Source organism: Myiozetetes cayanensis, unplaced genomic scaffold (assembly GCF_022539395.1).
Source record: "Myiozetetes cayanensis isolate MyiCay16 unplaced genomic scaffold, myiCay2020 scf7, whole genome shotgun sequence".
Taxonomy (NCBI): domain Eukaryota; kingdom Metazoa; phylum Chordata; class Aves; order Passeriformes; family Tyrannidae; genus Myiozetetes; species Myiozetetes cayanensis.
The window spans coordinates 29277742-29305638 of NW_026087964.1; the positions used below are offsets into that span (position 1 = coordinate 29277742).

The 27897-nt window shown below is 36.8% G+C and overlaps 1 protein-coding gene across 30 annotated transcripts in view; it reads left to right on the top strand.

Annotated features, from left to right (window-relative positions):
* The window catches only part of SORBS2 (sorbin and SH3 domain containing 2), a 155189-nt gene extending 130395 nt beyond the window's left edge, over positions 1–24794 (top strand). For 14 of the 30 annotated variants that reach the window (XM_050337895.1, XM_050337900.1, XM_050337892.1 and 11 more), the window contains 11 exons: positions 1110–1201; positions 3801–3847; positions 5150–5264; positions 5361–5489; positions 7252–7455; positions 10592–11380; positions 12483–12677; positions 15333–15440; positions 18917–18966; positions 21862–21968; positions 22750–24794. In XM_050337895.1, the coding sequence (XP_050193852.1) occupies positions 1110–1201; positions 3801–3847; positions 5150–5264; positions 5361–5489; positions 7252–7455; positions 10592–11380; positions 12483–12677; positions 15333–15440; positions 18917–18966; positions 21862–21968; positions 22750–22811 (1898 nt within the window). In that variant the 3' untranslated portion in view covers positions 22812–24794. The remainder of the gene's footprint in view (positions 1–1109; positions 1202–3800; positions 3848–5149; positions 5265–5360; positions 5490–7251; positions 7456–10591; positions 11381–12482; positions 12678–15332; positions 15441–18916; positions 18967–21861; positions 21969–22749) is intronic. The other 16 variants (XM_050337911.1, XM_050337920.1, XM_050337918.1 and 13 more) reach the window with 8 other exon arrangements.
* Positions 24795–27897: the final 3103 nt, after the last annotated feature.

Here is a 27897-nt window from a genome sequence, read left to right on the forward strand (position 1 = left end):
CTCTCCAGAACTGGGACTGTGATATACTTGCTGTGAGTGACATGCTTGGAACCAATGGCATAAATAATACAATGATCTCATTTTTTTGCCTACAGTATATTTATCAATAGCTTTGATTTTTTCGGTTTAGCCTGTAGCCCACTAGAGACCATTTACATCTTTTTTCTGTAAGACCCCAACATAATGGATGAGGTGCTTTCAGTTCCTTTCTTTTTAACCACTTGTACTCCTTTGGAAATACATGAACTTGGTAAGAACAGATTGTGGGAATGAAGTCAAAGAAGACAAACATCTATCACGTGTTTTCACTAGCAGATATCACTGTGGCAGTAGGAGACTAAAACAGCACTTCTGAGAAGTTGAGAGGCAGTTCATTTCATCCTCTGGTCTGAAATAGTTCTATTTTCATTTCACACTGGCAACTTGCAGAGCTGTAGAATATATAAGATTTTCATTTCATTCTTATTAAAACATGAAAAGATACCATCCTGTAATAAAACATTGGTAAACTGTACTTTAGAGAAGTCTGCCACATAGATTGGTGAGTCATGATTTGTATTCCATCTCTTAAAACAGAGTTGTTTTTATGAAATAACTTCTTTTTAAATTCCCTTGTGCTGCCTAACATGTGCCCCTGGTAAAGTAGAAATGCATCTTAGATCACTTAGGAGGAAACAATGTTACTTCACTATTTTCTCATTGAAGCATGCTTGAATCATGTTTTGTGCATGTAATTATGTGTTTATATTGTTGGCATTCCAAAACAGTGTCATGCAACCTGATGAAGTCCCAGTACTGCTGTCATGTCTTCCACCTGGCGCAGTAGGGGTGCATCCCTTTGTACAGTGAGGCATAATTTTGCTCTCTCGATCCCCTCTCATATCTTTTCTTCTGCTGTGGATCAGAGGACAGCCATTGCCTTTGCTTAAGAGTTAGTGTCTTTTTTTTTTTCTTTAAAGGTGCACTTAACCATCATATCATGTGCTTTTCTTTCTATTAAAGGTAAAATAATAGATTTCAATATCTTTTCACCTCCCTAATGAAACCAAGCAGCATTACACATTTGAATGGTTTTGTTTATTGTAGTTTCACATCATTTCTGTTTTCAGTAGACCAGGAGTCTCCTGGAAGCTATTCTTCTGCTTTCACTGATGTGGGACGATGTACTCCAAGGGAGAGAAGAGGAACTACAGACAAAGAGGTAGTGAAACAACAATAAATAACACAGGAACATCCATATGGGAAATTGATAACATATTTGAGACAAGATTTGTGTTGGTTTTAAGACACTGTAATAATGCAGACCAAAGGAACAGTTACTTATCAGATCATCAGGTGGGACAGCATCTTCCTTTTCCATTAAGGAGGATTGGTACTTCAAGAAATTAAAATAATGTCAAGCTTTGTAAGATAAACTGTGGACTTCTAGTTACTATTAAATAGATATGAACATAAATTTACTATTTATTGATAGATTCTGTCAAAGTTGACCAGAGAGGGTGTTTGGAACAGAGAAGAGCAGATGTGACTGGGGAAAGGCTCTTTTGAGATTTAAAGCATTATATAAAGAAACTGCCTTGGTAGTTTGATGCAAAACATCTGTATCTCACCATTATTTTTGTTTGGAGAAGGAAAATCACTCTTGTTGATGTGTTAGACAAAACCACTTCTCCTAATAGCAAACACTAATGTCTGTAACAATTGGTGATGGTAATTATATACTGATTACTCGTATTAGTGCTTTGGAAGAGGTAGTGGAAGCAGGCATACCAATGTTAAAGTAACACAAAGTATCACTGAAAAGTGCACTTTGAAAAATGAAGTGTATTATTTAGTATCTTAAGAATAATTATAGATGTGACTGCAAATGCACTCCAAACAGGCTTCAGGGATTTTATTCAATCATAAAGTACATTTAAATTAACCAACATCTACAGACCATGGATTGTTAACATTTTTGATTGATTTTTATTAAAATATTGTACAAAATAATGGCAGCATAAGAGAGTACTATATTTTAATGGCTAATATTTAAGGTTTTGCTCTGGGCTATCTACCTTGCTAAATGGTGGTACAGTTAGAACTGGATTCAGATCCATTTACAGTCCACTGACATGTTTATATTGCTGCAATTTGATTAAGAGTCTGATTTAAAAAAAAAGGAAAAAAAGACTACTCATTACAAAATAGAGATAACAAATGTTCCTTTTAAAGAATCTCATGACATAGAAAGTCATCTTTCAGTTTGAAAATACATAAAATACTTAAATTACAAGCCATTTTAAGATCATTGTAATTTTAAAAGATGAAAGAAAGGCTTCTGTATTTCCAGTGTGCTTTGTAAAGTGCAAAGTATTTTGTATTTAATCAGCTCCACTGTTCTTTTAATATTATCCCCTTTCTTCTGTTATTTGCTTTAGTAGTTATACTACCAGCTGTACCAAAATCAAGAGAGTGAAAAGGGCTTAGCTATAGTTGATATGAATATCACCTCCTGTCTAAAAGGCTGTTTTTAACAACAGCAAGGAACAGGAAAATGGTTTTAAATGTAGGCTATCTTAGACCTGTCATGGAAAATTGTATTATCATTACAAAATTCAAATTGACAGGAACCCTGCAATAAGTTTAGGAACGTGTTTGTTATAGTGAAGATAATGTTCTGGGTATGCTAAATTTGCTAGCCTTTAAATTACAAGTAGGGAGAGAACCCAGTCAAGAACATAGGGAATAAAAGTAAAATGCAAAATTTACAAGTGTCCCTTTTTATTCCTCTCATAAAAAGATGTACACCCTTACTTCCATACAAGTAGCATCTCTTAGAAATAGCATAATCAGCTCATGCTAGTCGCTAGTATATCCTAGAGAGAAATTTTTTTAAATGTAGCAATCTTATCTGTGTAAGTACTTGCAGAGAAACACTGAAGAACTTTACCAAGTACCCTCATATAATACTGTTTATCTCTGGCACCTTCCTCTGAAGTATCTGGTGATGGTTACTTGCCAGCTGCAGACACTAGATGAGTGAGGCTGTTGGGCCGGATCACAGTTCGTGTTTTCAGCAGAGCTTTGAAAACAGTGAAAGTTTAAGTGTCAGCTGCACAGGTGAGGAGAGGTAGGGCTGTTTAACAGGTTTATTTTTGAAACAACATTGAGCTTGCATGTACTTCGTGATAGAACTTGATAAATATACGAAAGGAGTGATATAATGTGATTGCCTGTAACAGCAAAAGAGCTGCACAGATGACTCAGGAGATCAGCTCCAGTCCTGTGTTTCTCAAATTTTCTTAAAACTATGAATGTGATTATAGAAATTCAAAATATTCCAAATAATTTCCAGTTGTCGGAGTAATTTCTCATATATATATGTATATATATAGAAGTAATGCAGTATTTGCAATTGAAATTAGCCTAAAGGTAACAAGTTTAACAGAGAAGGCATCTAAAATATGACAGAATATTAGGTACACGAATTTACGTTGTACCTAGAAAGCTAGTTGTCTACAAGTTACATTGGCGTAGTTAACTTTTTTATTTACTTTGGTAGTTCTGTTAAACATAAAACTGAAAAGCAGTCTGTATTAAAATTTAGCTGCTATTTCTGTTTTTAGAAAACTAAGTCCCAAACACCTAACTGCCTTAAAAAAATATGAAAGCCATATATTTAGTTGCCTGTTTCTGCAAGAACCACTGTAGAGCACATCCTTTTCATTTTGAGTCTTGGTCACCTTTTTCAAAGTTGAAACATGTTTATCATATAGTAATACTATCTGAATGTATTAATCACTTTGCCTGCTTTTCAGAAACTGCCAGCTAGAGCTGTATATGACTTTAAAGCTCAGACTTCTAAGTAAGTATTAGACTTTTGTTCATTTAAGAATTCATAATTCAAGCAAACTCTTTCTTGAACTTGTAGCAGCTTAACTGCTATTTAAGCCAGTTTCAACAGCAAATGCCACGGAAACAAGGACCCTGCTTGCTGTCACAGTAGTCCCTGCGTTAGCAAACTGTGTGAGAAGTCATAATAAAAATGTCTGTTAAATTATTATATCCTCCATTGTATCTGTTAGAACACATGAATGGCTGTGCATCTTCAACCTTCTAGAGCATGAGTCCTGAGGGTCACCCACTAAATGCTTTTCATTTGTTGTGAATTCTATTCAGGTTACACAAGGTAAAGTGCTTTAAATACTGTCATGGGCTTATAAAAATTCTGTATAATTCTTCAACACTTTTCTGTCTGTCTTAATGTACGCAGGCTGTCTGCAGGATGTGACAAGTACCATACCAAGACAGCAGTGGTCCATAAGAAAAACAGGATGAGGAACCACTAATTTAGGATATGAGAGAGTTGAAGTAGAGTGCCTACATTTCATTCCTGCTGTTGTTCCAATGATCCAGGGCATTTAACAATATTCAGATATGGCCCAACATTGACACTAGAATTACATTAGCTGTGTCTGGGAAAAACTCAGAACATAAATTATCTGAACAGCAGCTTAGCTGTTGAAAAGCCAAATGGATGATGCAGCAAAGATCTCCCAGGCCAGGATCTGAAAATATTTTTAGTGATTTTGATAATTCCCCTTTTTTGGTATTCAACATTAAACGTATCACAGGTTTTGAATATCAGAAATGGTGAGAACATGATCCTGTGTTCTTCAGGCTTCTGATAGCTGTCTTGAAAAAGAATGGGTAGAGCAGAAGCACACCATGTTTTGCTATGAAAAGGTAGTGATAGGCCATGGGGACACAGGTTATACTTTCTGGTTTTCCCTACTGATTTCATAAAGAACACCCTTCTGATGCCTGTCATAAAAGCAGTACTTAAACAGGTGATCCAAAAGACATCATACTTGCATGCAGATGCTATACTTATTGCTCTGGAAGTAACAGGCAATATTTCCTTGGAATCACAGTGTAAAACAGGCCTGTATAACTTGCAGGTACTAAACAGGATTCATAAATGTGAATCACTTGATTTTATATGGTATGATCAACTGGTAAATGACTACAGCCATGACACTTTTTCTTCAAATGTGTAGTTGTTACATTCTGTTTCAGTTCCAAACTGTAAAGATCTCAGGAACTATGAAGGTAGAAGAGTTAAATGTACAGCTTTAAACATCTGATATAAATAAATTTGTTGCAGAGAGCTGTCCTTTAAGAAAGGAGATACTGTCTATATCCTCAGGAAAATTGATCAAAACTGGTATGAGGGTGAGCACCATGGAAGAGTTGGAATATTCCCAATTTCTTATGTTGAGGTTTGTTCTCTGTTTTAATTCCTTTAATTAATTTGGGTAATAAGTCCACAAACCACATGAAAATGATGAAAATCTGTGGGTTTTCTTTTTCCTTAGAAACTTTCTCCTCCAGAAAAAGCACAGCCTGCCAGGCCACCTCCCCCTGCACAGATTGGAGAGATTGGAGAAGCTGTTGCCAAATACAATTTCAGTGCAGACACAAATGTGGAGTTGTCACTTAGAAAGGTACAGTTTAGAACTATCTTCCGTCAGAACACCATGAAAGTGTCTACTGCTACACTGAATCAATACTGTGCTTTGGTGCACTCAGCATTCATAATTTGCCATGCACAAAGCAATGCCATGGTAGGAAACTACTAACAAAATAGTTTGTTGGCTAGCAGTCTTCCTCAGCTACCTGAAAATAGCATAAGTGTGTTGTGCATGTAAATTGGATGGTGGTAGATGAGCATATGCGATCATCTGCTAACTGCCCACCTAAACATCAAGTTTTCTCTACAATTATCCATTCCTTTTTATTATTATTATTCATGGCTGTCAAAATTATTATGAATCTAGAATAAATAGAAAATTACAGAAGATAAAAGATACAGAAAAAATGGCTCAGAGATATTTTTGGGAATGTATCAGTTCTTGAAAATACTTCATTTAATAACAGTCTACTTTTTATAACATTTTATTATCAGTTCTATGCACATCCTGGTAGTTATACTGTATTGCACATGAGCAAAATAACTGTTTATTTTCTGAAGTTTGTGAGACACTGGAATATTACCACTGTAGAGAAACTTTATTATTGCAGATAATAAATACTCAGGTGTAAGTAGTATGTACTTCTTATCCACTGGGAAGTTCGGCGTCATACATTTAGTTTTTTTAAAGAATTAGATTTTATAAAAGCTTTTCAGTGGTTTGTTTTTCTTTTGAAATAAAGTAAGAATACGGTTAGTTGTTGCTGACCTAGAGCTTAAGCCAGCATTACTGAAAATAATGGGTTATTTTTACTCATTAGAAATTAGTAAATGTCAAAGAGGTCTAAAAAAAATTCAGGAATAGGAACTTAGAGAAATTATGGGTTGGGGGTAATTCGGTGACTTATTTCTTTTTAAAATTACCTTTTGTGTTTATTGTGGTGGTCATAATCTTGACAGCCAAATTTGGGATTTTTTTGAAAAGTTAACTTGCACTGGTTTTCTTTTCTTCCATTTCACTAAAGATAGTTTTAGTGAATTCCACCTATCTACCTGCAGAAAAATATTAAAGAAACCCAAGAGGATGCAAAATTAATAGGAAAGGATTTGTTACAAAAAGGCACATGATAAAAAGCACATCATGTGAAACAAAGAAGGGGATAGCTCATTAAGTTTCACTACAAAGAAAGATTGAGTAGAAAGTTGATGGTTTCCATTTCAGTTACTGAGCTCCCTAAAACCAGTAACTGAGCCACTGCCCATCTGTTTTACCCAGGAAAAGCACTTCTTTCTCTCATATTTCCCATGGACTCATTTTTTAGCTTTCTACCTCCACTTATTTCAGTTTTACTGATAACAAACCACTTGCATGGGTTTTATTGTTTAACTTTTATCACTTGTAAGGAAAAATGGGCATAACAGTCACTGTTGCATATGATAGTGAGGGTGTTAGCTGGTAGTTTTGCCAGCAATTAAAGTAGGTTATGTTCCAAAGAAAAGTGTTAATATTATTCTCGCAACCAAGAGTAGAAGACTAAGTGAGATTCCCCTCTGATAAAAAATAATAGCATTTTAGTCTTGACTAGCCCCTCATTTTGCTGGAATTTTGCTGGTAGTTTTATACACAGTTATTATAAGTGGGAGTAGAAATGTGGAAATGGAGATGATGCTCAAGACTGATGGGAAACTCCCTGCTCTGCAGGGAAGATGATACTGTGTGTTAAAATAATACCTGCTATTCACAAAATACTCTTACAGTGTATGTGCTGATAACTCATTTTCATAATGCATTTCAGGGAGACAGAGTAATTCTTCTCAAGCGAGTTGATCAAAACTGGTATGAAGGTAAAATACCAGGAACCAACAGACAAGGCATCTTCCCTGTTTCCTATGTAGAAGTCATCAAAAAGAATGCATCAAAAAGTGTTGATGATTATCCTGACCCTCCAATCCCCCAAAGCTATTCTAGTGACAGAATACACAACTTAAGTTCAACTAAGGTAAGGATTTTTTTTTTCTTTGCTGTCACCCCTAGAGTGGGTGTTTGTGTAATTTTTTTTTAACACAATAGATAACTTAGGCATTAAACATACTACATTTTCTTTCCTTCATAGGTAGAACTGCATTACTGTCTTGTTAATAAAGTATTTTAATAGCCAAGTGTGTGTCTTACAGTCTGCCAGGATTTATGGTCTTTTCTTCATTAGCTGTTATGTTACTGAGAGTAGGGCTAGGCAAAATTTAGGCAGAAAAATCAAGTCAATGGAAAAAAATTGTATTTGGGAATCTTAGCAAGAATTTGAGCATTAAGTATGTATCAAGTAGACTTTTCATAGTGCAGTGTGAAGACATTCCCATAACACAGCTGTACTAAAAGCCTATGGTCACATAAGCATGCAGGACACAGCTTGCCAGGACCAGTTCTGTGCCTTTCAAAGTAAAGAAAAATAGTGATCCTGTACTAAAACCTTCCTCCTTTTGCCATTTACAGTCTACAAGGAGGCTGTTGTTACATTCTTTGGGGTGGTACAACAGTACCACCTAAATTGTTTCACACATTGTTAATGAACTTGGATTCAGACCTTTAAAAGTTTTAGTTTTTCACACCAAATGTGTGTCATAGGTTCTGAATTGTTTTCCTTCCTAGTCTAGACAACTACCCCAGGTCATACTACAGGATGTTGCAGAGAGATTCCTGTGTTACTATTTATCATTCACTTGTGAGATTTCACAGTCATCTGTGCAGGGAACATCTTTGGCAGTGACAGAAACTAAAGACAGTTTCTGCATACAAACTGTGATTAGCATTAACGTAGTATTGATAATTTTGAAAGCTCGAGATGGAAAATTTTCTAAATCTTCCTCTTTACCTTTGTTCTTTATCTCTTCATCATTGGGCAGTGTATAATTATAAACTTCTTATCCTGCTATTAATCTCTCTTTCAGTTGGTTTTGTCCCTTTTTCTACAGTATTTGAATACTGGTGCTCATTTACATGCATCAACTTTGAAATAAGTTCCACACTTATTTACAATTTTGGGGTTGTAAAAAGCTACCCAAAATGTCATTTATAGGCAACAGTGGCCTCTGAACATAGTGCTTATGACTAAACAATATTAGCTGGTTTGGGACAGTTGCTAGAACAGGTCTTGTCTGGTTTTCCAGAACATCTCACAACAGAGATCTAGATCCTCTCTCTTCTATTCCAACAAAACTGTTGAAGTAGCATAAAATTCTGTAGCTGCCAACTGAGGTATTCATAAGCTAGGACTCCTTATTGTTATAGGAACCCAGAGGTACCTGAGGGCAAATCAAGAGTAGGAGGCAGCTTAGGTGCTCCATATTCTGGAGATGTCTCTCTGTTCAGAGGTGCTTCTCCACATTTTATATGGAGCAGGCTTGTCTCTAAGGTGTCCTGCAGCTAAAGCTGGTGTTTGTGTAACCTGCATAACCCATGTTGAGCACAGGTGATGCTTCAGAGCATTTATATCCATATTACAAAACCATGCTGCCACTATTATTAAATTAGTTATTACTAAATTAGTTCTGTAGGGGACTACATTGGAAGAAGCCTTCCTTGTAACATGCCATCATTGGGTTCTAGCATAAGTTTAAAAAAAAACCTCCAAACTTCTACTGAGACTCTTAGACAGACATCTTGTTTCTGTATTAAACTGTATTCAGAAATGGCAGTACCATGTAAGAAGACATGTTGTTCCCGACTACCTAGAAGAACTTCAGCAGTCCTGAAGGTCTTCTGGAGTTCACCAGACTTACTGATACCACTTTTCCTATTCCTTTGGAGGTTTTTACCACATATCTCTAGATTACTAGAGCAATTGCACTAAAGTTCTCTGGCCTAATGGCAATAAAATAAATAAGCAATAAAAGTCAGGAGCAAGTTTTGCTGTCCATAACTTTGCCTAGTCCATCTGTATCTTTAGACCTAGTACAGCTTGTAGCCATGGGAAACTAAAAAATGGCAATGTCTCTTCTGCATTATTATTGCCCTTAATACCATACATTAGAGGCTGCTTACAGAAGACCCTGTAACAAAGGTTGTCTAACTATAAAATAAAGCTATTTGCCTCAAGAAAACTCAAGCAGAAGGTAAGTAAATTAACCTTCCTATTCTGTGACATTAATTTAGACTTTTGAAATAGCACATTAATACTTAAGTCTGTAGTAGTCCAGATAACTTAGAGATTACATCTAATTATTCTGGATAGTTGTAACAATGAGATCAAAATATTTTTTCACTCAGTTTTAATTTTGAGGGTTAACAGTAACAAAAATGCATTTTCAGTATTTACTGAAGCAATGGATATCTACTGATGCTGTGTACGTATGACTCACCAGTCTCTCATTCTTAGAAAAGGACGTTTCTTTACCAGAAGGATGCTTCAATCAATATTGTGTAACACTACTCAAAATATACTGCTGCATACTGTGCTGTCACTATTTTAAAAGCATTGTTGACTGCCTACATTCAATTTGAATTGAATGTACCTTTCACAAGTGTTGATGTCATTTTTGAACTTATAGGGTTACTTTTGAAAAAAAACATTCTGTAGCTGTTCATGCCTTAATAAAAGTATGCAATGTATTAAAGATGTTTCTTAAACATTTACCCAGAAGTATTAAGAAAAAGTAGAAGTATTAACTTTGAATAATTGGAAATCACCTCAGTTTTTATACTTTAAAAGAAATACTTAATGACACCTGAAATGTATTTCTGCAAGTGCTATTCTCAAAATAATAGTAATGGTTTGGGGAAAATTTTGTTAATATTAATTGTATGATTTAATAACTTGTGACAGGCTCACTAACAGAGCACCATAAATAACATAACTTTAGCAGATCAAATGCAAGTTGCCTTCATGAATGTAATGATTCAGTTCTGTCTTAATGCCTGACATTTATGCCTCAAGCCAGAACCTGATACAGTTTCATGTTTCAAATGTCTTTCCTGCTGTTCTGATTCATGTAGTAGTGATTTCAGACACCCATGGTCACTGAAACTGTACCCTGTAATACAGATGATCACACAGACGTTTTTCTTTTTCAGTTTACGCATATCCTAATTCTCTGTCATGCTTATTTATTTGAATTCCCATGTTGTTCTTATTTTTGAAGTTGCCTTCCCAAGCACTGTTCCCACTTTCCAGACAACTTTCCTCCTCTTGGTCACACATTGATCAAAAGATTCTCCAGGCTGCCACTAGTGATTTATTTTCAAGGACTGTTGGTGTTTCGCCTTCAAGCACATGCAACTTAACTTCTCCATCAGTTCCAGACAGTTTTCTTTGTGACTTAGAAGAACTCAATTCTTTGGCATTATCAACCTCTCAAACTGTAGCAATATCCCCAGGTAATAGCATTCACCAAGTTAAGGATGATCATGTTATTCCAAATACAGAAGTGTCTCTCAGCTCTTCTACAGCTCTTCCTCTGTCCTTTCTTGTATCTACCTCTGTATCATCTTCAGCCAGCTCATCTCATGACATAGCATATAAACACGTCAGCAACAATACCAAATCAGGAAAAGATAAAGGCTTGAGAGATATAATTGACCCTTTAGTTACTGAAGTACCTAGAGACTTGTTAGATACTACAAGAGAAGGTGAACATGTTGGCGCTCTCCGTAACATCCCTTCACCCTATGAAGGTGGTTCCAAGTCCAGAGTGCTAGCTACAACTGCTGAAAACGAAGAGGAAATCTTTACTGCAGATCTGTCACTTAATATAGGGGATCAGTCAAAGCCTCAAGAATCAGATTTCTACGAAGAACAAGACACAACCGAAGAACTGACAAGACTCTATATAGAGGAGGATCTGGTACATGACAGTTTAGAATTCCCAGTAGCAAGTGGAGGAGGCTCTATGGATTGTTATGAAGGATACAATTCACCAAATATTGATAAGGTATTTTAATTTCTGAAATACCTGGGTTCTCTATTCAGATAACTTAGTATAAATATTCTCTGCCTTTACTTACATTTACATGTTTGTATTGTGCACAGGCACAGCTTTATGCAGTTACATTCGATAAAATTTGAGCTCTGAGCAACCTGATCTAGTGAAAGGTGTCCCAGCCCATGGCAGGAGGTTTGAACTACACACTAAGGTCCCTTTGAACCCAAACCATTCTATGATTCTACAATTAAAAATTGTCAGTGTTAAGGGATAGTCCCTTCTCAGAAGCAAGCATATGCACTGCTGTAAATTCTGTAGTGCATCAGTTGTGTTCGTCCTTCTGTCCCTGTTGGTTGCCATTGAGCTTCTGATGTAAAAAGCCAGTGAATGATTTTCCTCACTGTCTCATTCTGTGCTGCCCCTTTTGAGCCAGAAGGCCCCAGTTCTCCAGAAGGGAGGGACATGCCTCCTCCAGAGGCCCTGTGGTTTGTACTTCCCATATGTCACTTCACCAGCTGATATATTTATAGCAGGCTCTGTTACGAGAATGTGACTAATAATAACAGATCAGATTCTGTTTGGCAGTTAGACAAATGCTTCCTCCTGAAACCCTCCCCAGTTCCTCTTTGGGACAGCACATCCCTGAATTATCCCAAATGTGTGCTGGCCATTAAATGCCACAATACCACTATTTGTGTGGTTTCTAGGCAAAGTTTTAGAACAGACTTTCTTTCTGTCCAGCACTTCAACAGACTGTTCAGGCATCAGCTTTGGCTGTGAACATGCAAATCAGATGCTTAGGGCAGTATGTTTTTGGCCAAGTTTAAAACTAGTTAACTAGAAAGATTTTTCAGGCTATCTCTACCCTTATTTAACCTGAAAAACACAGGAGAAAAACATAAGAATAGAGTTGAAATCCATGGCCACAAATGGCAACATTTCTGTGATTTCTGAGAAAAGAAATCTCTTCCAGAAATGTAGACTGACTAATAATAAAATTAGCATGACATTAGTGATTGTTCAGATTAGTTACATGTCTCCTTATTGAGCACTTGACATCCTTCACAGCTGGTTTTATAGCACAACTTCTCATTTTTCTTGAACATTTAAGCCAGCTCTACTTTTTGTGGGAACATCAGAAGACTCTGATCCTCCTTTCCACCTTTCTTCCAATCTTCCACTTCACTCTGCCAAGGCACCTACTTTCCACTCCGTTCCTACAACATACCAGTCTATTGCTTCCCTCCCACCTCCCCTCCTCTCTAAACCGTTACATCAGCAGGAGAAAGACTCACCACAGTTAAAGGTAACTGCACCTCTTGATTATGGATTGTTGCAAATCTTCATGTATATTAAATAACTGCAAGGCTAACACTGAGTTTGATCTTTTCAGAGGTACTGTTTTGTTTACTAATATTAAATATTTACTAATATTAAATAACATTAACACAGGTAGTATTAAAATAGGCCTTCTTCAAATGAAACAAGATAAAACTGCCCATTATGATACAATGAAATGGTTTAAGGAGACACCAGTGACAGAAAAGCAGAAAGCTTCCACTCAATTTCCAGTCCATACGAGGACAACGGAGTAAATAGAGTAACTCATTTAATTGCATAGAACAGAACTGAATTCAAGTACACAGAAACTAGGTAACATTTGTGTTTGTGTTTTCAATTTCAATCCAATGCCTGGAGGAACAGTCATAAATTTCACAGTAAAGCATCACTGCAGAGTCATGCTCTAAATACCAATTCTGTTAGTCAAGGACTGGACGAAGATTATTCCCTCTTCAGGATTACAGTTTGTGTCAGCATTGCAGCTCTGGCAGAAAAAAATCAAAACTGAAGAGTTGCTCTAGGTAGACAAAGTTAATTTCCAGTGCTGACTTCCAGGGAGTTCATTTGCTCATGAAAGGAGAAGTCATGCAAAAAGAAACTATCCTAGAAAGCTGATCATTACATCTATGCCAGAAATCCTGCTTTCTGTTTTGCTTTGTTTTGTTTATCTCTATCCTGTCTTACAACCTGCATTCACAAGAAACACAGATGTAATGGACTTAAGGAAATCTTAAGATCTACCAGATCAGTTGGAATTTTTCCTGAAGTAGGGAGGAGACATAAGGCTTCTTTCCCGGGCATGAATCTGTCATGGGCTTAGGTACATTCCACCTCAAAGAAAGAGTAAAACAGAGTACTGCACTTGTTTTTGCAACTTTTAATAATTTATCAGTTGGTGCAGTGCTTTTGATGCTTTTGCTTAGCCTAACCAGCAAAATTCAGAAAATCCTTCTTCTACACTGAAATTCTTTTCAGTTGACCCTCATATTCTTTGCCCTTGTTTGAGCATGTCAAGGTACGTTAATCTCAGTTGAAAATAAACAGAAGGAATATCTGTTTTGAGAGTTAAAATATCTGCCCCAGGAAACCGCCTAGGCAGTGTATTGCTCTTAAATGGACAAGGCAGGAGGCAAGACATTAAATAACCAAGGGGCACGATTCCATCTTACAGACACAAGAGCCTGAGTACCCAGAAGAACGGGAGGTCTGGGGTCTTGTTATAGCATTCTAGGTCTTAATTATTGTTTTCAGTAATTTCAAATCTGGATTATTTTTTAAATCTCAGGAACAGATTCCTTTATAAACTTAATCAGTATATACTTACCTATTTGAAAATTTTCAAAATTATTAGATGCACTCTTACCAATGACAGATTTTTTTGTACAGTATTTCTAAAATCAGATAAATCTTTTCCTCCCAAGGGTAGGGAAACTTCTTTCAGTAGTCAACACTGACATTGCCAGGATAGAGAGTTGGATTAAGTGTAAGCAGGTTCTGGCTGCCATCATTTCTTGCTTAATTGCCAGATGGGGCTTGAGAAGACAGGACAGTTCCTATCCTCTTCTCTTTATGCGTGTTTCCCATCATTAAGGTCTGCTCTCAACTGCCACAGCAGAAAGAACACGAGATATTTTGAAAACTCTAATTTCACAACTGAAGGGGGGTTCTTCAGAAAGTTCTTGAAACTGTATACTGATACTTTTGTAATTTTTGTTGATGTAAAAATACGTACGTACATACGTATATGTGTGTATGTAAATATATTTGGAATGTGGCTGAAATCTAAAGCATGACCAGGGATTTGGGCAATGGAATACAAGGAACTACAGGTGGGAAATGCTACTTTGCACCATATTGGGGGGAGGATGTCCTCCAAAAGAAGAATTCTGAAGACGTGTCCCAAGGAGAAATGCTGACATTTTTCTGCCTCCTTGGACTCTCTTGGTAACCTTTTTGTTGTTGTTGTTGTTGTTGCTGGTATTCTTATTCACCCCTCTCCAAAGAGGAGGCTATTTTTCTATCTTGTCACATTCTACTGACAAACACTCACAAATACCAGAGAAAAGGTTTTCAGTATCATCACTCCACTCCCTCCACATTCCCCCCAGCTCACTCCTGCCCCTGAGAGTTCACATTTGCTGGACACACACCCCTTAAGAACTGAATTCTGACAAATAGTTTTCTGATTTGTAGTGATGCTAAGAAAACGAGGATATTTTCTTGAAGTACTTTCCATCAAGAATTTACTTGCTTTCTCAATGCAAATTTAAGGGTTCTGTTCTGTTTAACAGCAAGAAATTATGACATTTGTCATTGGTATTTCTAAGGTAGTATTTCTGCTTTATGCTGTGGAGTTTTCTGTATTACCAACTGAGCTGTTTCAGGGGTAGAACATGGAAGAACTGTTACATGTAAGGGCATGTGCTAGAACAGCAAAACTTGGAAAAAAGATACAGTGGCAACAATGGAAATACTGTGTACTAATAGTACCTATTTCTACTCATTGCTTTTTGTTATCAAGAAAAGCATGTTGGATTTGCATGTATGAATGAAGCAACAAAAATCCCGTGATGCTTCATTCTTGAACTCGCGCTTGACACAGTTTTTGTGGTTCTTCTAGGCTAATTTAAAGAGAGAGATATTTGTTATGGGTAAGCCTCCTCGTAGCCCAGTGATGACTAAGAGATCCTGCAGCTCACCTGTCAGAGGTCACAGCTATTCACACAGGGTATGGTACTGGATGCCCAGTGTGCAATAACAGCATTTCCATGGACAAGGAGCTCAGTGTCTAGTCCTTCAGTATTTTGCTTTTGCCCAAGTGTCTCAATTCTATCAGTATGCTCTGTTTTCTTCCTGTTGTGCTTCTGTGCTATGTCTGAGTAAAGGCAACAGGTCTGCGTGTGCCAAAACTCATTATATAAATCCATTAGTGTTTTGTATCTCTGCAGTAGTGCATGGTATTTCCAGTGCTACAAGATGAAGAGATCAAAGCTCTTTATATTTAGTCTGGTTTTATTAAAATTACTCCTCTCTTTCAAAGCATTTCTAGTTTATTAAAATTACAGCTTCCAAGAGTCAAAAATTTATACACATTGCATGTATACAGGCTCTTGCATGTATATGGACTGAATTCTTGGGTTTGAATCCATGTCCTTATTTTTCAAAATGTTTTTTTGTTGTGGTGTGATGTTCACTCAATACTGTTCTCTTTATCCAAGCTGTGTCATTCCAGCTTTTCATACCCTTTAGCCTATCCCTTCCTATCTGTAACATTAACTACCTAGCCAGAAAGTCAGGTTGTTTAGAGTTTGCATGGACTTTGCTCAAAAGGTGATCTGCATTATGGAAAAAAAAGACCCCACACAACCTAAACTATGTGAGAATGAGAATTTATGGGTTATATTTTACTTTCATTTTAGGACTGAATTATTCTTTGCATTGGTTTCTTAACATATAGCTCTTAAAGGAGTTAATGGGATGAACTATTTTCCACACTGTTCCTGCTGATTTTAGGTGATCATCTTTCTGGTGGCTCCCTTTTTAAAATTTGAATTTTAGTTTAAGATATGCAGGTTTGTGTAACTTTCAAAGTCTTGGCTTTTTGGCAAGCCTGTGTTTACTACCAGGTATGAAAAGACAGTGTTTTCCTCATCAGTGAAGAAAGACAGTTCAGTCATAGATAGGAAGGACAAGATTCTTGTAGTAGTGGACCAACACCATCTCACTGGAATTCCTGCTTAGAGTGAGATCCATAAAAAAGGTATTACATTTAGCATGTTCCTCCAGATTAATGACATGTAACCAGTATGTTAAGAGAGGTGTACTGGTGAATGTGTAGTGTATTTATTACTTTAATTCCAAAACTAGAAGAGCACAAATCATGCACCTAATTTGCATGCTCAGGACTGTACGCAAGTGCATATTAATTCATGCATGAAAATCAGGGATACAACTGGGACCATTGACTTGATTGCACATTTAATGTTTTTGGGATTAGATCTTGCAGTATTTCCCAGAAAACAGGATATTCTAGTAACCTAGAGTAGTTGAAAGTAGAGGAGTAATTGAAAACTAGAAACAGTCTTTGCAACAGTCCCCTATCCAGCTAATGTCACTGTATGTGGGAATGAGAGCTTAGGGAAAGAAAACAGGAGAAAGCTTCTGGATGTCAGCTAGGGTATTATTGTGGAATGCATTCAAATAGAGAGTGAGTTCCAAGGTCCCCCTCTTCAGACATACCACCATTTACTTCACCCTATTTTCACAAGACTGATTTTGTCAAAGTTTTCTCTGTGGCAATAACATACAGTTGAAAATCTTCAGTCACCTTGATTTTTATTATCTGTTTCTAAAATAGTTAATTAGCAATAAAACATTTGATGAAGCATATGCAGAAAAAGAAGATAATACTGACTGACTTACCCAGTTTCTTCCTGGCTTGGTATTATGTTCAAAGCATTGTATCATTCATAGCATTCTTTAGGACGTTGACTTTCATTTTAGGAAAAATCCTTAACCTCATTTGAGTTCTTTTGCATCTCTGTCTGTGGCAGTGAGGTCAGTTACAAACCTGATGAAAGATTAGCAGAAAATAAGGTCAGATTCCAGTCTAAATACAAAGCATTCTGCCCAATAGACTATTTTCTTCTTGCTTGACAAGCCAGCCATTGAAGGAGGTTTTACTAAGAACTGTTTAATTTACAATCTTTACTGTTGGATTATTTGGTAAAAATTGCACAACTTTTTGTACACTGGCAGAGGAGAGTTAAATGAGAGAGAGAAGACAGTAAAGAGCTTAAAAAATCTTTTCTTTTACTTTGAAAACCTCTTTCCCACTTAGCATTCAATAATACAAATTAAAAATTTGTAATCCTCCTGCCTGCATCTTTAGGAACCTTTTAAAAGTTACACTCTATAGACTGTACAGATAAAGTGCAGACTTCACCATATTTTCTGCACATACACATACAAACTGATGAAAAGAAATTTAACTTCATTAATTTCATTTGGAGATGTTGAGAGGGAAAAGGGAGAAAAATAAGCAAAAAACCCCAAACTACATAGAGTGTTCTTCCTTTCAATTTTTGTTATCACTCTGGGTTGTTTCCTGCTGCCTTCTCTCATTGAAGACTCCATTGTCTTCAAGAGTGAACTGAAATAGTAAAACCAAGAGAGAATCATGGGGCAATAAGACAAATTCCATGGCTTAAAAATAAGGTTACAGTTTGCTCAATTCATGAAAGAAAGTGCTATGAGCAATATTTTACATCCACACTTCTAAAACAGATATGGTTCCCAGACTTGTCTCTACATCATGACCATAAGGCATTCTCAGTCATCAGCAAATATGATCCCTGCTCACATCAAGGGCTTTCCCAAGCAGCTGCTCCTGCACTGTTTCGGGTCCCAGCCAGATTCTAATCAGTCTAAGTGAATGACTTTCTAAGCAGGATATGGTTTCTGTAGGAGGTTAATATTTTTCATTTCCATTGCATCCAGATTTATTGAATATTAGTGGTGGGTAATGCTCCATTAAGAAGGAACATAGTTCCTTTTATAAAGCTTTGCACTGGAAATACAAACTACTTTTTCTGCTGAAGTAAAAGTGTTAATTGTTATTTTCAAACAATTAAATGTATTCTTTCAAAAATTCCTTCTGTTCTTTGACTCCCAACAGCCTGCATGGCTTGAGATGAAATAGAAGTAATTAAAGCATAGCATGTTATGCCTGCTAAGTTAGTACTCTGTGTGTGTCTAATGTAAATTGGTATGGGTTTTGTCTATAAATATTCTGGATTCTGCCATTAAGTATGGGAGATTTTTTTCTGCTTATCTAAAAATATACTTCACGCAAAGAATGTATGATGTTCAGTCGTTGCAACTGAATTTTCTAATGTTATTTCTGTTTCACAGTGAAGAGGCTGATGGATTGTATTCCAGCTTTATACTGTACTATGAATAGAATGGACTGATAAAGTTCACAGTTTGTTTAGTTTTTATTATGGCCTCAAAAAATAGGATCTTTAAACCTGCCAAGATTCAGTCATGTTTCTTTGTCATGTCTCTTAAGAATTTATTGGAGGGGGGACAGAATGGGCTGTTGTTTTACACAAGGTTCTTGAGCAACTGTGTGTCACACCCCTATTCAACTATTTGGACCTTAAACTGCAAATCTTTATTACATTTCAAATCATTTCATTTCAGCCACAGCGCCCTGTGCTTTCTCATGAAAACATACACAGTGGGGGGGAACCGTAAGTATACTTATTGTCTATTAAATCAAAACCTAACATTTAAACAGTAGCCAGCACATCATCAGATAATTTGTTAACTTGCCAAGTACAATTACAAAGAGATTTTGGAGATTATTTACAGAAAAATGCACGATGTAGGAAGATATCCAAGAAGGTCACAGAGGGCAAAGCCTTAGTTGTTTAATTTACATCAAATGCAGACAGACGTGACAACTTACATTGTCTGTACTTCAAAGGAGTAATAACTTTGTAAAAGTAAAATTTGACTCTTCTTTATTCTCTCCATTTTTACATCTCAGCAGAATGACAAGATTCTGCTTGTTAAAGATTTAACATTGCAAGTAAAGATTTAACATTGATTCAACTCATCTGCTCTACTGAGTTGATGCAAATTATTCAGGAACAGTTCTGGATGTGAACAGAGAAAAAAATAACTTGATAATGTTGATCACAGGAACAAAGGCTCACACTTTTTGGTGTGATTTACAAGTGCAATTCAAATATGAGATACAGGAAAGCATTTCTGAAAACTGGAGAAGAACCTAGACCTCAAGTCTTATTTTCACAAACAGTTTAAATGCTTGGAATATTTCGGTGCTGACTATTAAAATGCAAGTTCAGTGCAAGAGTGTTTCAAGATACCTTTTTTTTCCTTGAGTCTTGCATTTGAGTCCTGCTTCAACGATCATTGAAACCAGGAGCCATTCTTCCTCTAGCATCAGAGCACTTCAGCATATGCTCAGTTAGATAATTTCTCATAAATGTATCTAAGGCTTAATGTCTAAAAATATTTTAAAGTTTACCTGTTAGTCACTTGAAGAGAGAAAAGAGTGGCAAAAAGTTATCAAACAGCTATACCACAGATTATATATAATTTAGTTTTAATCTCACTGAAACTACAAGCTCCTGTTGGTATTGTTGAGCATACTGAAGCACCTAACTCGGTTTTGTAAGCAATAATTATCTATTTCATTTTGTTTGATATTGTTTAAGTATTTCATTACTAAATTTATTTATTCCTAAAATTAAAAATAGAAATACATTTAAATTGCCAACCAACCATTCTTTGCTTTGAATATGTATTCTGTCAGTGTTGTTAACGATATTAGAGTTTTCATACTTAAGAAAGTCTTAGATTAGCACAGAGAGAACGAAATTACTACAGTGGAGTTATTAAAATGGATTATCTGGAAATTACTAAGATTCAATTTCAAAAGTAGAAAAAAAAAAGCATTAATTGGAACATCCTTGTTACTGTACTTGAGTAATTAATTGGTGTGAATCCTGTACATGATATATTACATCTGCAACTCCTGTCCCCTTGGAAGCTGCATTTAATAATTTTTTGGAATATCACTATAGCTCTGCTTTCCTGGAATGATGATAAGCATAACAGAAAATGTTATTGCCAGTTAGTTTTTTTGCACAGGTTGTTGTTACTCCTGCAACACAAGTTACCAGAGGTAATTGCTTAAACAACCAATTTTGTTCCATTTTGTTAATGTGATTAAAATATAAAAATAGAACTTTTCAGACTTACGGAGATAACTGCCAGTCACGAGAAATTAAGTTAAAATCTTTATTTTCTTGTAACAGTATCTTCATTTTTTTTCTCCAAACCAGCAATGTGAAAAATAAGTGTAGTTTAGTCAAGAAGGCCATCATTAAACTAAACCTAGCACCACTCTGTATGTAGGATTTTCAAGCTGGACTTTCAGGAGCAGGAATTTTTTACTAAATTAAACATCTCATTTAAGCCATGAAAACTGCTGGAATGATACAGAGATAACTGAAATACTCAGTACCAGCACATCAACTGGCAAGCTATTTTGTTTTTACTGGGGGAAGTATAATGGCGTTAAGGTTTAAAATTCAGTGAACTGTTGTTAAGACGGAAGGAATGGATATGATTATGTTTTGCTTCAGTATTTTGAAATTAAAACTATTTACTTTGTACAATTTCTGCAGTTGTACCCTGCTTCTTTATATGCAGTCAGTCATATGTGGGGCACAGTTGCTTCCACAAAAAAAAAAAGGCAGATTCTGACTCTGCAGGACTCACAGGCTTGTGCAGCAATCTTCCTGTGGGCTGTCAGCCCGTGCCTTCAGTTCCCCCTAGTGAGTTTATTGCCATTCTTTCAATTCAAAAAACCTCAATTTAAGCCTGTCAAAGAATCTCATACCTCTTTCCATTCATCCACCTAACATCTGCAATCTGCAGCTCCTGGCCAGGGCTGGAGACACAGGTCAGTGTCTGAATACTGTTTGAGTTTCCATGCATTTGTCCCCTGATTTGATTCAAACCTCTTTAACCAGAGAACAGGTTCCCTGTGAGTTTCCAAATAACAATTATGCTCCATAGAGGAGGGCACCTCTTTTATATCAGAGCAAAGGCCTGCCACACGACTTGCAGCTGAGGAGCCCAGGGAGGTCCCTCAGTTACAGTGACAATGTGTGTGAGCTGCTGTCCTGGGCAGCCTCCTCCACAGACACCTCACTTGTGCTGGTGGTCCTTGCTTCAGAGAGCTTAAGGTCAGAGCCACAGTTTTCGATGCTGATCACGGAGGGTTACAGTGCTAATGCATCTACAGACTCCCCCGTAAAAGTCCTCAGTTTTGGTGACTCAACTGTAAAAGAATGCTAAAAAAATAAATCTGTTTTCAAGGCCACTGGTTGAGGAGCAGACCCAGTCTTCAGTGTCAGATCTTTCCAATGAAGTTTTTTTTTAATTTACTCTAAGTTCTTAACTCTCAAGTGCACCAGGCAAAATAAATACTTTTCCCCTCTATTTGCAAGTGTTACTTGTTAGCTAATGTTTAAGCCAGCTCCTTTACTTCAGCAAAGGTGCAAGGAACTCTTACTTCTTTTTAAAACGCATCATTTGTCCTATTTAAGGTTTCAGGCTCTATATAACTATACTCCTAGGAACGAAGATGAATTGGAGCTCAGAGAGGGAGATGTCATTGATGTGATGGAAAAATGTGATGATGGATGGTTTGTGGGTATGTTTTAATTTGGTTGCTTCTTTCTTCTTTTTTTTTTCCCTAACCTTTACTACTCTCTTTGTTTAGTGTCTTTTAAACAACTTAATTTTTGGTATTCAGTGTAATAAACCTGAACCTGGCTTTATCAGGAGAAATCCCACCAACCAAAATCCACTGAAATTAGTGGATGATTTTGCCCTTTCATCTTTTGAAACTGATGAACACAAATTGGCACATCTGCAGTTTGTTGTATAGCATTGTTGTCATTTGTGACACAAAATGGCCTATGTATTACTGTTCTCTTCATAAAGACCAGGTAACTTAAATCTTACTTACATGAATACATCTACAAAATTGACTACTTGTGAGAACCAAGCATTACTGAACAAACAGAGATTTCATAACCAGGCCTAGATAAAGTAGCTTAATCATTTCATAAACCCTCATGCATGTGTAGCTAACTTAATCATCTGACTAGTCCTTAGCACTTAAAAAAAATTGAAATTATTTAAATAGACTTGAAATTAAATTATTTCTGTGTACCAAGAATTTTAGAACAGCTCTTAATCAAGGCCTAACAATTTAATCAAATATGCCTCTTCATTTGCTTTTCACTCTCTCCATTTATGCTTTGTTAAAACTCACAACTCACAAATGAAATTAAAAGTAATTTTTTGAAGTTAAAGGAACTGTAGATATTTCTGTTTGTGCAATATTAAACATACAAATTTTAAGGCCATGCTTACATAGTGATTTTCTGTTGTTATTCCCATCTTTCATTTATTGCTTCTAATTTCAGGAACCTCGAGAAGAACCAAATTGTTTGGTACTTTCCCTGGAAACTATGTCAAGAGGCTGTGAAAATTTTTTTTCTACTTATTTATGCTGCATCTCTGCAACACATCTGCATAAAGCTGCTAGAAAACATGCTACGCTGGCCTTCTGTTTTCTTGCTTGCAGTCTCAAATAGAGGCCACCTAGTTCATCCTCATCCCATCCCACCCACCAAACCGTTCCAGCAGTATTACAGCAACGACCACAGTGAGAATAACTAAGCTTTTCTGAGACAAGAGGAATCATTTCAGCATTTAAACACTCCCTGCTTTAAAGTCTTTTCATGTGAAACACAATAGGAAAAGCCTGAGGACAGGTACACAGAGGAATTGCCATGGGGGGGGTGGGGGGAAGGGGGAGAAACTACGCTTGGTTTGAACATTTGTGGTACTACCGTGAAGTCTGGTGGGATTTTTTTCAGCATGCATGTAATACAGGGGAAAGTTGCTGTTTACTATTTTTAAAAAAATTGTTTGAGTTTCCACATTCTTACTAGCTTGGCAGCATTTTTTGCTTCCACTTGCTGTATCACGGGTTTGCCTATTGTACTGGTTTACAATGTATGACAAACTATAATATAGATTTTTTTGCCTGCACTTGTATGCTGTAACATGTGCACAGTGATTGTAAAATCTCAAGCAAGCATAGTGAAAAATGGAAGAACTGCAAGTGTTCTGAACGGGTGCAATGGTATTGGCTAAATCTTTTTTTCTTCTTTCCCCCTAACAAACCTGTAGTGTTTTCTGTTAAAAGGTGAGAAGTGAAAAAGGCATAAAGGCTTGGGAAAGAGGATTTAAGGAAGAGACAGACAATGGTATAAGCATAGGCAATAATAACCTGCTACTGATGTCTGATACTAAATGGTTGTAATCAAAATGTTGTGATAGTAAGCAACATGAAATCTAAGAGGTTAGTGTTTTTACATATCAGGAATTTTAAGAAGCAGGAAGTAAACAGTGTTAGTGCAATGGGTTGTTGGGTTTTGGTTGGTTTTTTTTTTCCTAACATAGCCACCTGAAAAATATTCACAAGTATCATGTACTGATTTACTTCACTATATATCTATATGTATAGTAATGAAACCCAAGTTACACACTCTTTTTAGGAATTTAGACAGAAAAAAAAAGTCACAAGTATTAAAACTGATACATTTTAGAAGTGTTTTTTTCTTTTTTTTTTTTCCTGAATGAAACAAGTATTTGAAAACATACATTTTCCATAAGCAAAGGTAAGCATAAAATTAGCAAATAAAATTAAGGCACAGGATGATAATGACTACGGCTTTATAAAAAGAAAAACTCAGATTTGGTTTCTTCAGCACCTTATAGATGGCAAAAGCTTCTGCTGCATTTCTCATGGGTAAAGGATCCAAATTATCAAAATGTATGTAGTCTCTGTAGCATTTTGTACATATGTTTGCTTTTTTGTACAGAGCCATTTGGTTGTTGATTTTTAAAAAATTAAGTTCCTTATTTGATCTTTGCCCTCTTTCACATACAGAACATTTCAATGCATTTTTCTTTTCTTGCTCTGTTTACCATAAGCACATCTGGATAGTGCAATTCTGTAAGATAGCATTTTATGCAAAATTTTATTAATTAAAATATGGTTTACCAGCCAAATCTAAATGTACATATGTCTTTATTACTGAGAAATGTCATTAAGACAAAGGTAAAGAAACATCTTTGTGCAGCATACCTTTATTATTGCAGATTTCATGGCAAAAGCTTTATATTCAAAGGCTTTCAATTTTAAACTAGATCTGCATGCAGCTTTGCTGTGAGATTAATACCTATCTTTGATGCCATTTATGATTGAAGACTTAAATATCTGTTGCCTGTGATATTTAAAAAGTACTGTTTCTACTCTGTATCTGATTTTAGAAAAATGCAGGTTTTTCATACCTGACTTTCAGGTAACCGACTTTGAATTCCTACAAGCAAAAGGTCTCTGTGTTTTGGTTTTTTTTTCTTGAATAGACTTCTAATAAATTTTGCTTGGAGTACACAACTGTTTCCTCCATCATTTCTCAAAATACATGTAACATATTACTTACGTATTGCAAAGTGCTTAACTCTTCAAGCTTGTATGCAAATAGTTTCACTTTTTTTCCACCCCACCATCAAGCATACACCAGTTACATATATGGGCAACTACCACTGGCCTTAGGGCTCTCAGTTGGTCCACTTCTGTGTCATTATCCTCAAGGCAACTTCAGTGCTACAGCACGGTTATGGATTTTCTGTGCGGAATGTGCTGATTTGAGATAATTCTTCTGTTGCCAGAACGACCCTTCGCTCCAGAAGCACAAAGGTAAAATACACAATGGTAACCATCTACGTCCTGAGGACCTCGCTGCCACCGTCCAAGCTCGCTTGGCCCCGGCAGATGAACCTTAGGATTAAAGGGTGGGCTCAGTTCCGCGCACACTGTGTCTCACCTAAAAAATCCAATGCGCAGGCTGGAAGGTGGAAAGACCTTCCCCGGATCTTCGCTCGCGAAGACTGGCCATTTATATAACCCATTATGTTAAACGCATTATGCCTGGTGAAAGTTCCCACATCCTAATCCTTCAACAAAAGCAAAACAAGAACTCCCATGTAAAGTGACACCATAGGAACAAGGTTTAAGAAAAACACTGATTTTGGGGGAACATCTTACGCTTGGAATGCCTTTCTGTCAAGGAATAATTGTCAAAAAAAACCCTCAACAAGAAGCAAAATATGCAAGCAGCAGCTTTTAGGGATTGGAGAAGGGTGGCAGTGGGAGGAGGCGGGAAGGGTGGTGTGGTGGTGTGGGGTTTTTGTTTGTTTTTTTTTTTTTCACTGACTGGTAACACAGTTACTGCCAGTGCCTCAGAGTAGCTCTTTGGTACTGCTTCACCATGCCACACTGGCTGCCCTTGCCAGGCTGTCTCCTCCCAAACGCTGTGTGTGTTGTGTTTCTACCCCTGACGAATCCAGTACAACAGCAACCTGCATTTGGACAGGAATAACCCATTTCCTTGAGTCCAATTCATGCTCAGTTTTGTCTTCACGATTTCAAGGCTGGAAAATGCAAAACCATCACCACCTCTACATAAATTGTAAGTGTGTAGCTGAAAGTGGGACTGCTGCTAAAACTCCAGCAGGAACTCCTTTGTCGGTATAAGCAATGTCAATTTTGAGAGCGCTTTCGATCTGGATGAGGCCTAATTTAGTATCACTGAAGTAAATATGTCTTTCCTATGCTAAGTTTGCCTAAAGCCACCACATGCACCTCCTCTTACAGCCTGACAACCAAATACTGGAATACATAACCCGACATTGTATGATTTGTCCTTTCTGTTTGCTGGGTTACCCATCGTGGGCTTCAGGATATCACTGAATTACTGCTTTGTGCCAATACTTGTTAGAATTGTCAGAAATAGGAAGTACTGTGCTTTAATAGCCTTTTTCCTATAAAAACTAGCCTAGTAACACCTGCTGGTTAGTATAGTCTCCCTAATAAAAATAAATTCTGGGTAATTAAGGGTCTGAGTGGTTAAAGGTGTGAAAAAGAATCCTTTGCTAATTGCAAAAAGTGGATCAAAAAATTGAAAATATAGGTCATTGCAATGAGAATAGCAAGTCATTGACACTTAAGGAAAAGAATTCAGTCAATGTTTTAATCAAAAAGTAGAGAAATATTTAAGTTATATCTACATAAACCAAATATATTCAATTCTACTATGTCTGCTGAAATCCCAACTACACTATTTAAGGAACAGACTGAAGGATTTTTTGAGTTTCCTTGTATAGGCCCTTATAAACTCATGAAGGAGATGCTACAGGACTAGGTGGTGCTTTGTCCTTAAGACCAGAGGAAAAGAGACCTGGTGAATTAGAGTCCAGCCAGTTTAATATTTAGGAAGAGACCAGAATCAATCAATTAAAAGTCTCAGATATTTGCAGATTTTTTTTTTGAAAATTAGATATCAAACCAGTTTCCTTTTCTCGTATCAGCCCATGTAGCATGCATCTTAATTTCTATTAGGTTGTGTGGGTTTTTTTAATGCTATGACTTGGCAGCTGTGCTAGAGGACTAAGAAGAGTCAGTGCCACTCCAATAAAATCGTCTGTTGCAGAGCTGTGCTACATTACAGACGAATAGGTAACATAACCACAGCATTCCCTAAAAACCGGTTGATCTCAGTGCCTGCCCTGCAGCGAGCTGTGTGTTTGCTGTTGAGGTAAAGGCTTCTTAAAGCAAGAAAGCCCGTAACATACCAACAAGCCAGGGAGACTAATGCATGAGCAGTTCAGGGTAGTGATCTATGTCCCAAACTAAGCAAAGGGTCATCCTAGCAGGTCTCACATTCTGTCACCCACACCAAAGCAAAGCATGTTGTCATTCTGCGATGCCTGGCATTTACTAGTTGCCTTTTAAATGCTGATATACAGAACCACGACAGGAACACGAGGTGCTTCCTGTGCATTTGAAAAAGCAGTGCATGAGCGCATGGGAAGCTGGAAACATGAAGTCAGTAGCTCTAGAAGGACCTTAGGTCATTGCTAAGTATAATCCCTTACAACATTTATAGTTACATGGTGAAATCCTGCCTTTGCTCCAGTTAACAGCAAACTCCTTTGAAGTCAACAGATCCCACAGTAGTGCTAATAGTTTCTATGTTAGCTTGAAACTAAAATTGCACAAGAGAGAAGCCCTGAGCCAACTGAATCTCTAGTTTGGGTTGGTTTTGTTATACTGAAAAGTTAGAGTGCAGGCAGAGAGCAGAAACTACTTCTTTAACTGCTCCCATGACAGAGCAGAGCAGATAGTTCCATTCTCTAGTACCTAACTGGCAAGTGCTGGTTGGTTACACTGTGTACCTGCACCCAGGACTCCCAGCTCCTGTTTCATTTGCATCAATGCAAATCCCATACATAATGTATTAAGAATTATGCCTTTAAGTATTTAATTTCTGTTTCCTCAGGGGTCACAAAGGAGCAAAGTTTTGTGGTAACAGACTATTTTACATTTCCAGAAAGTAGAAAGCATTCTCACTAAAATAGCTTTAATGCCTATAACAACTATCCTACAGCAATTTTTTGAGCAGCCTTTGTATAGTGACATCACATTTAATTACAGATAA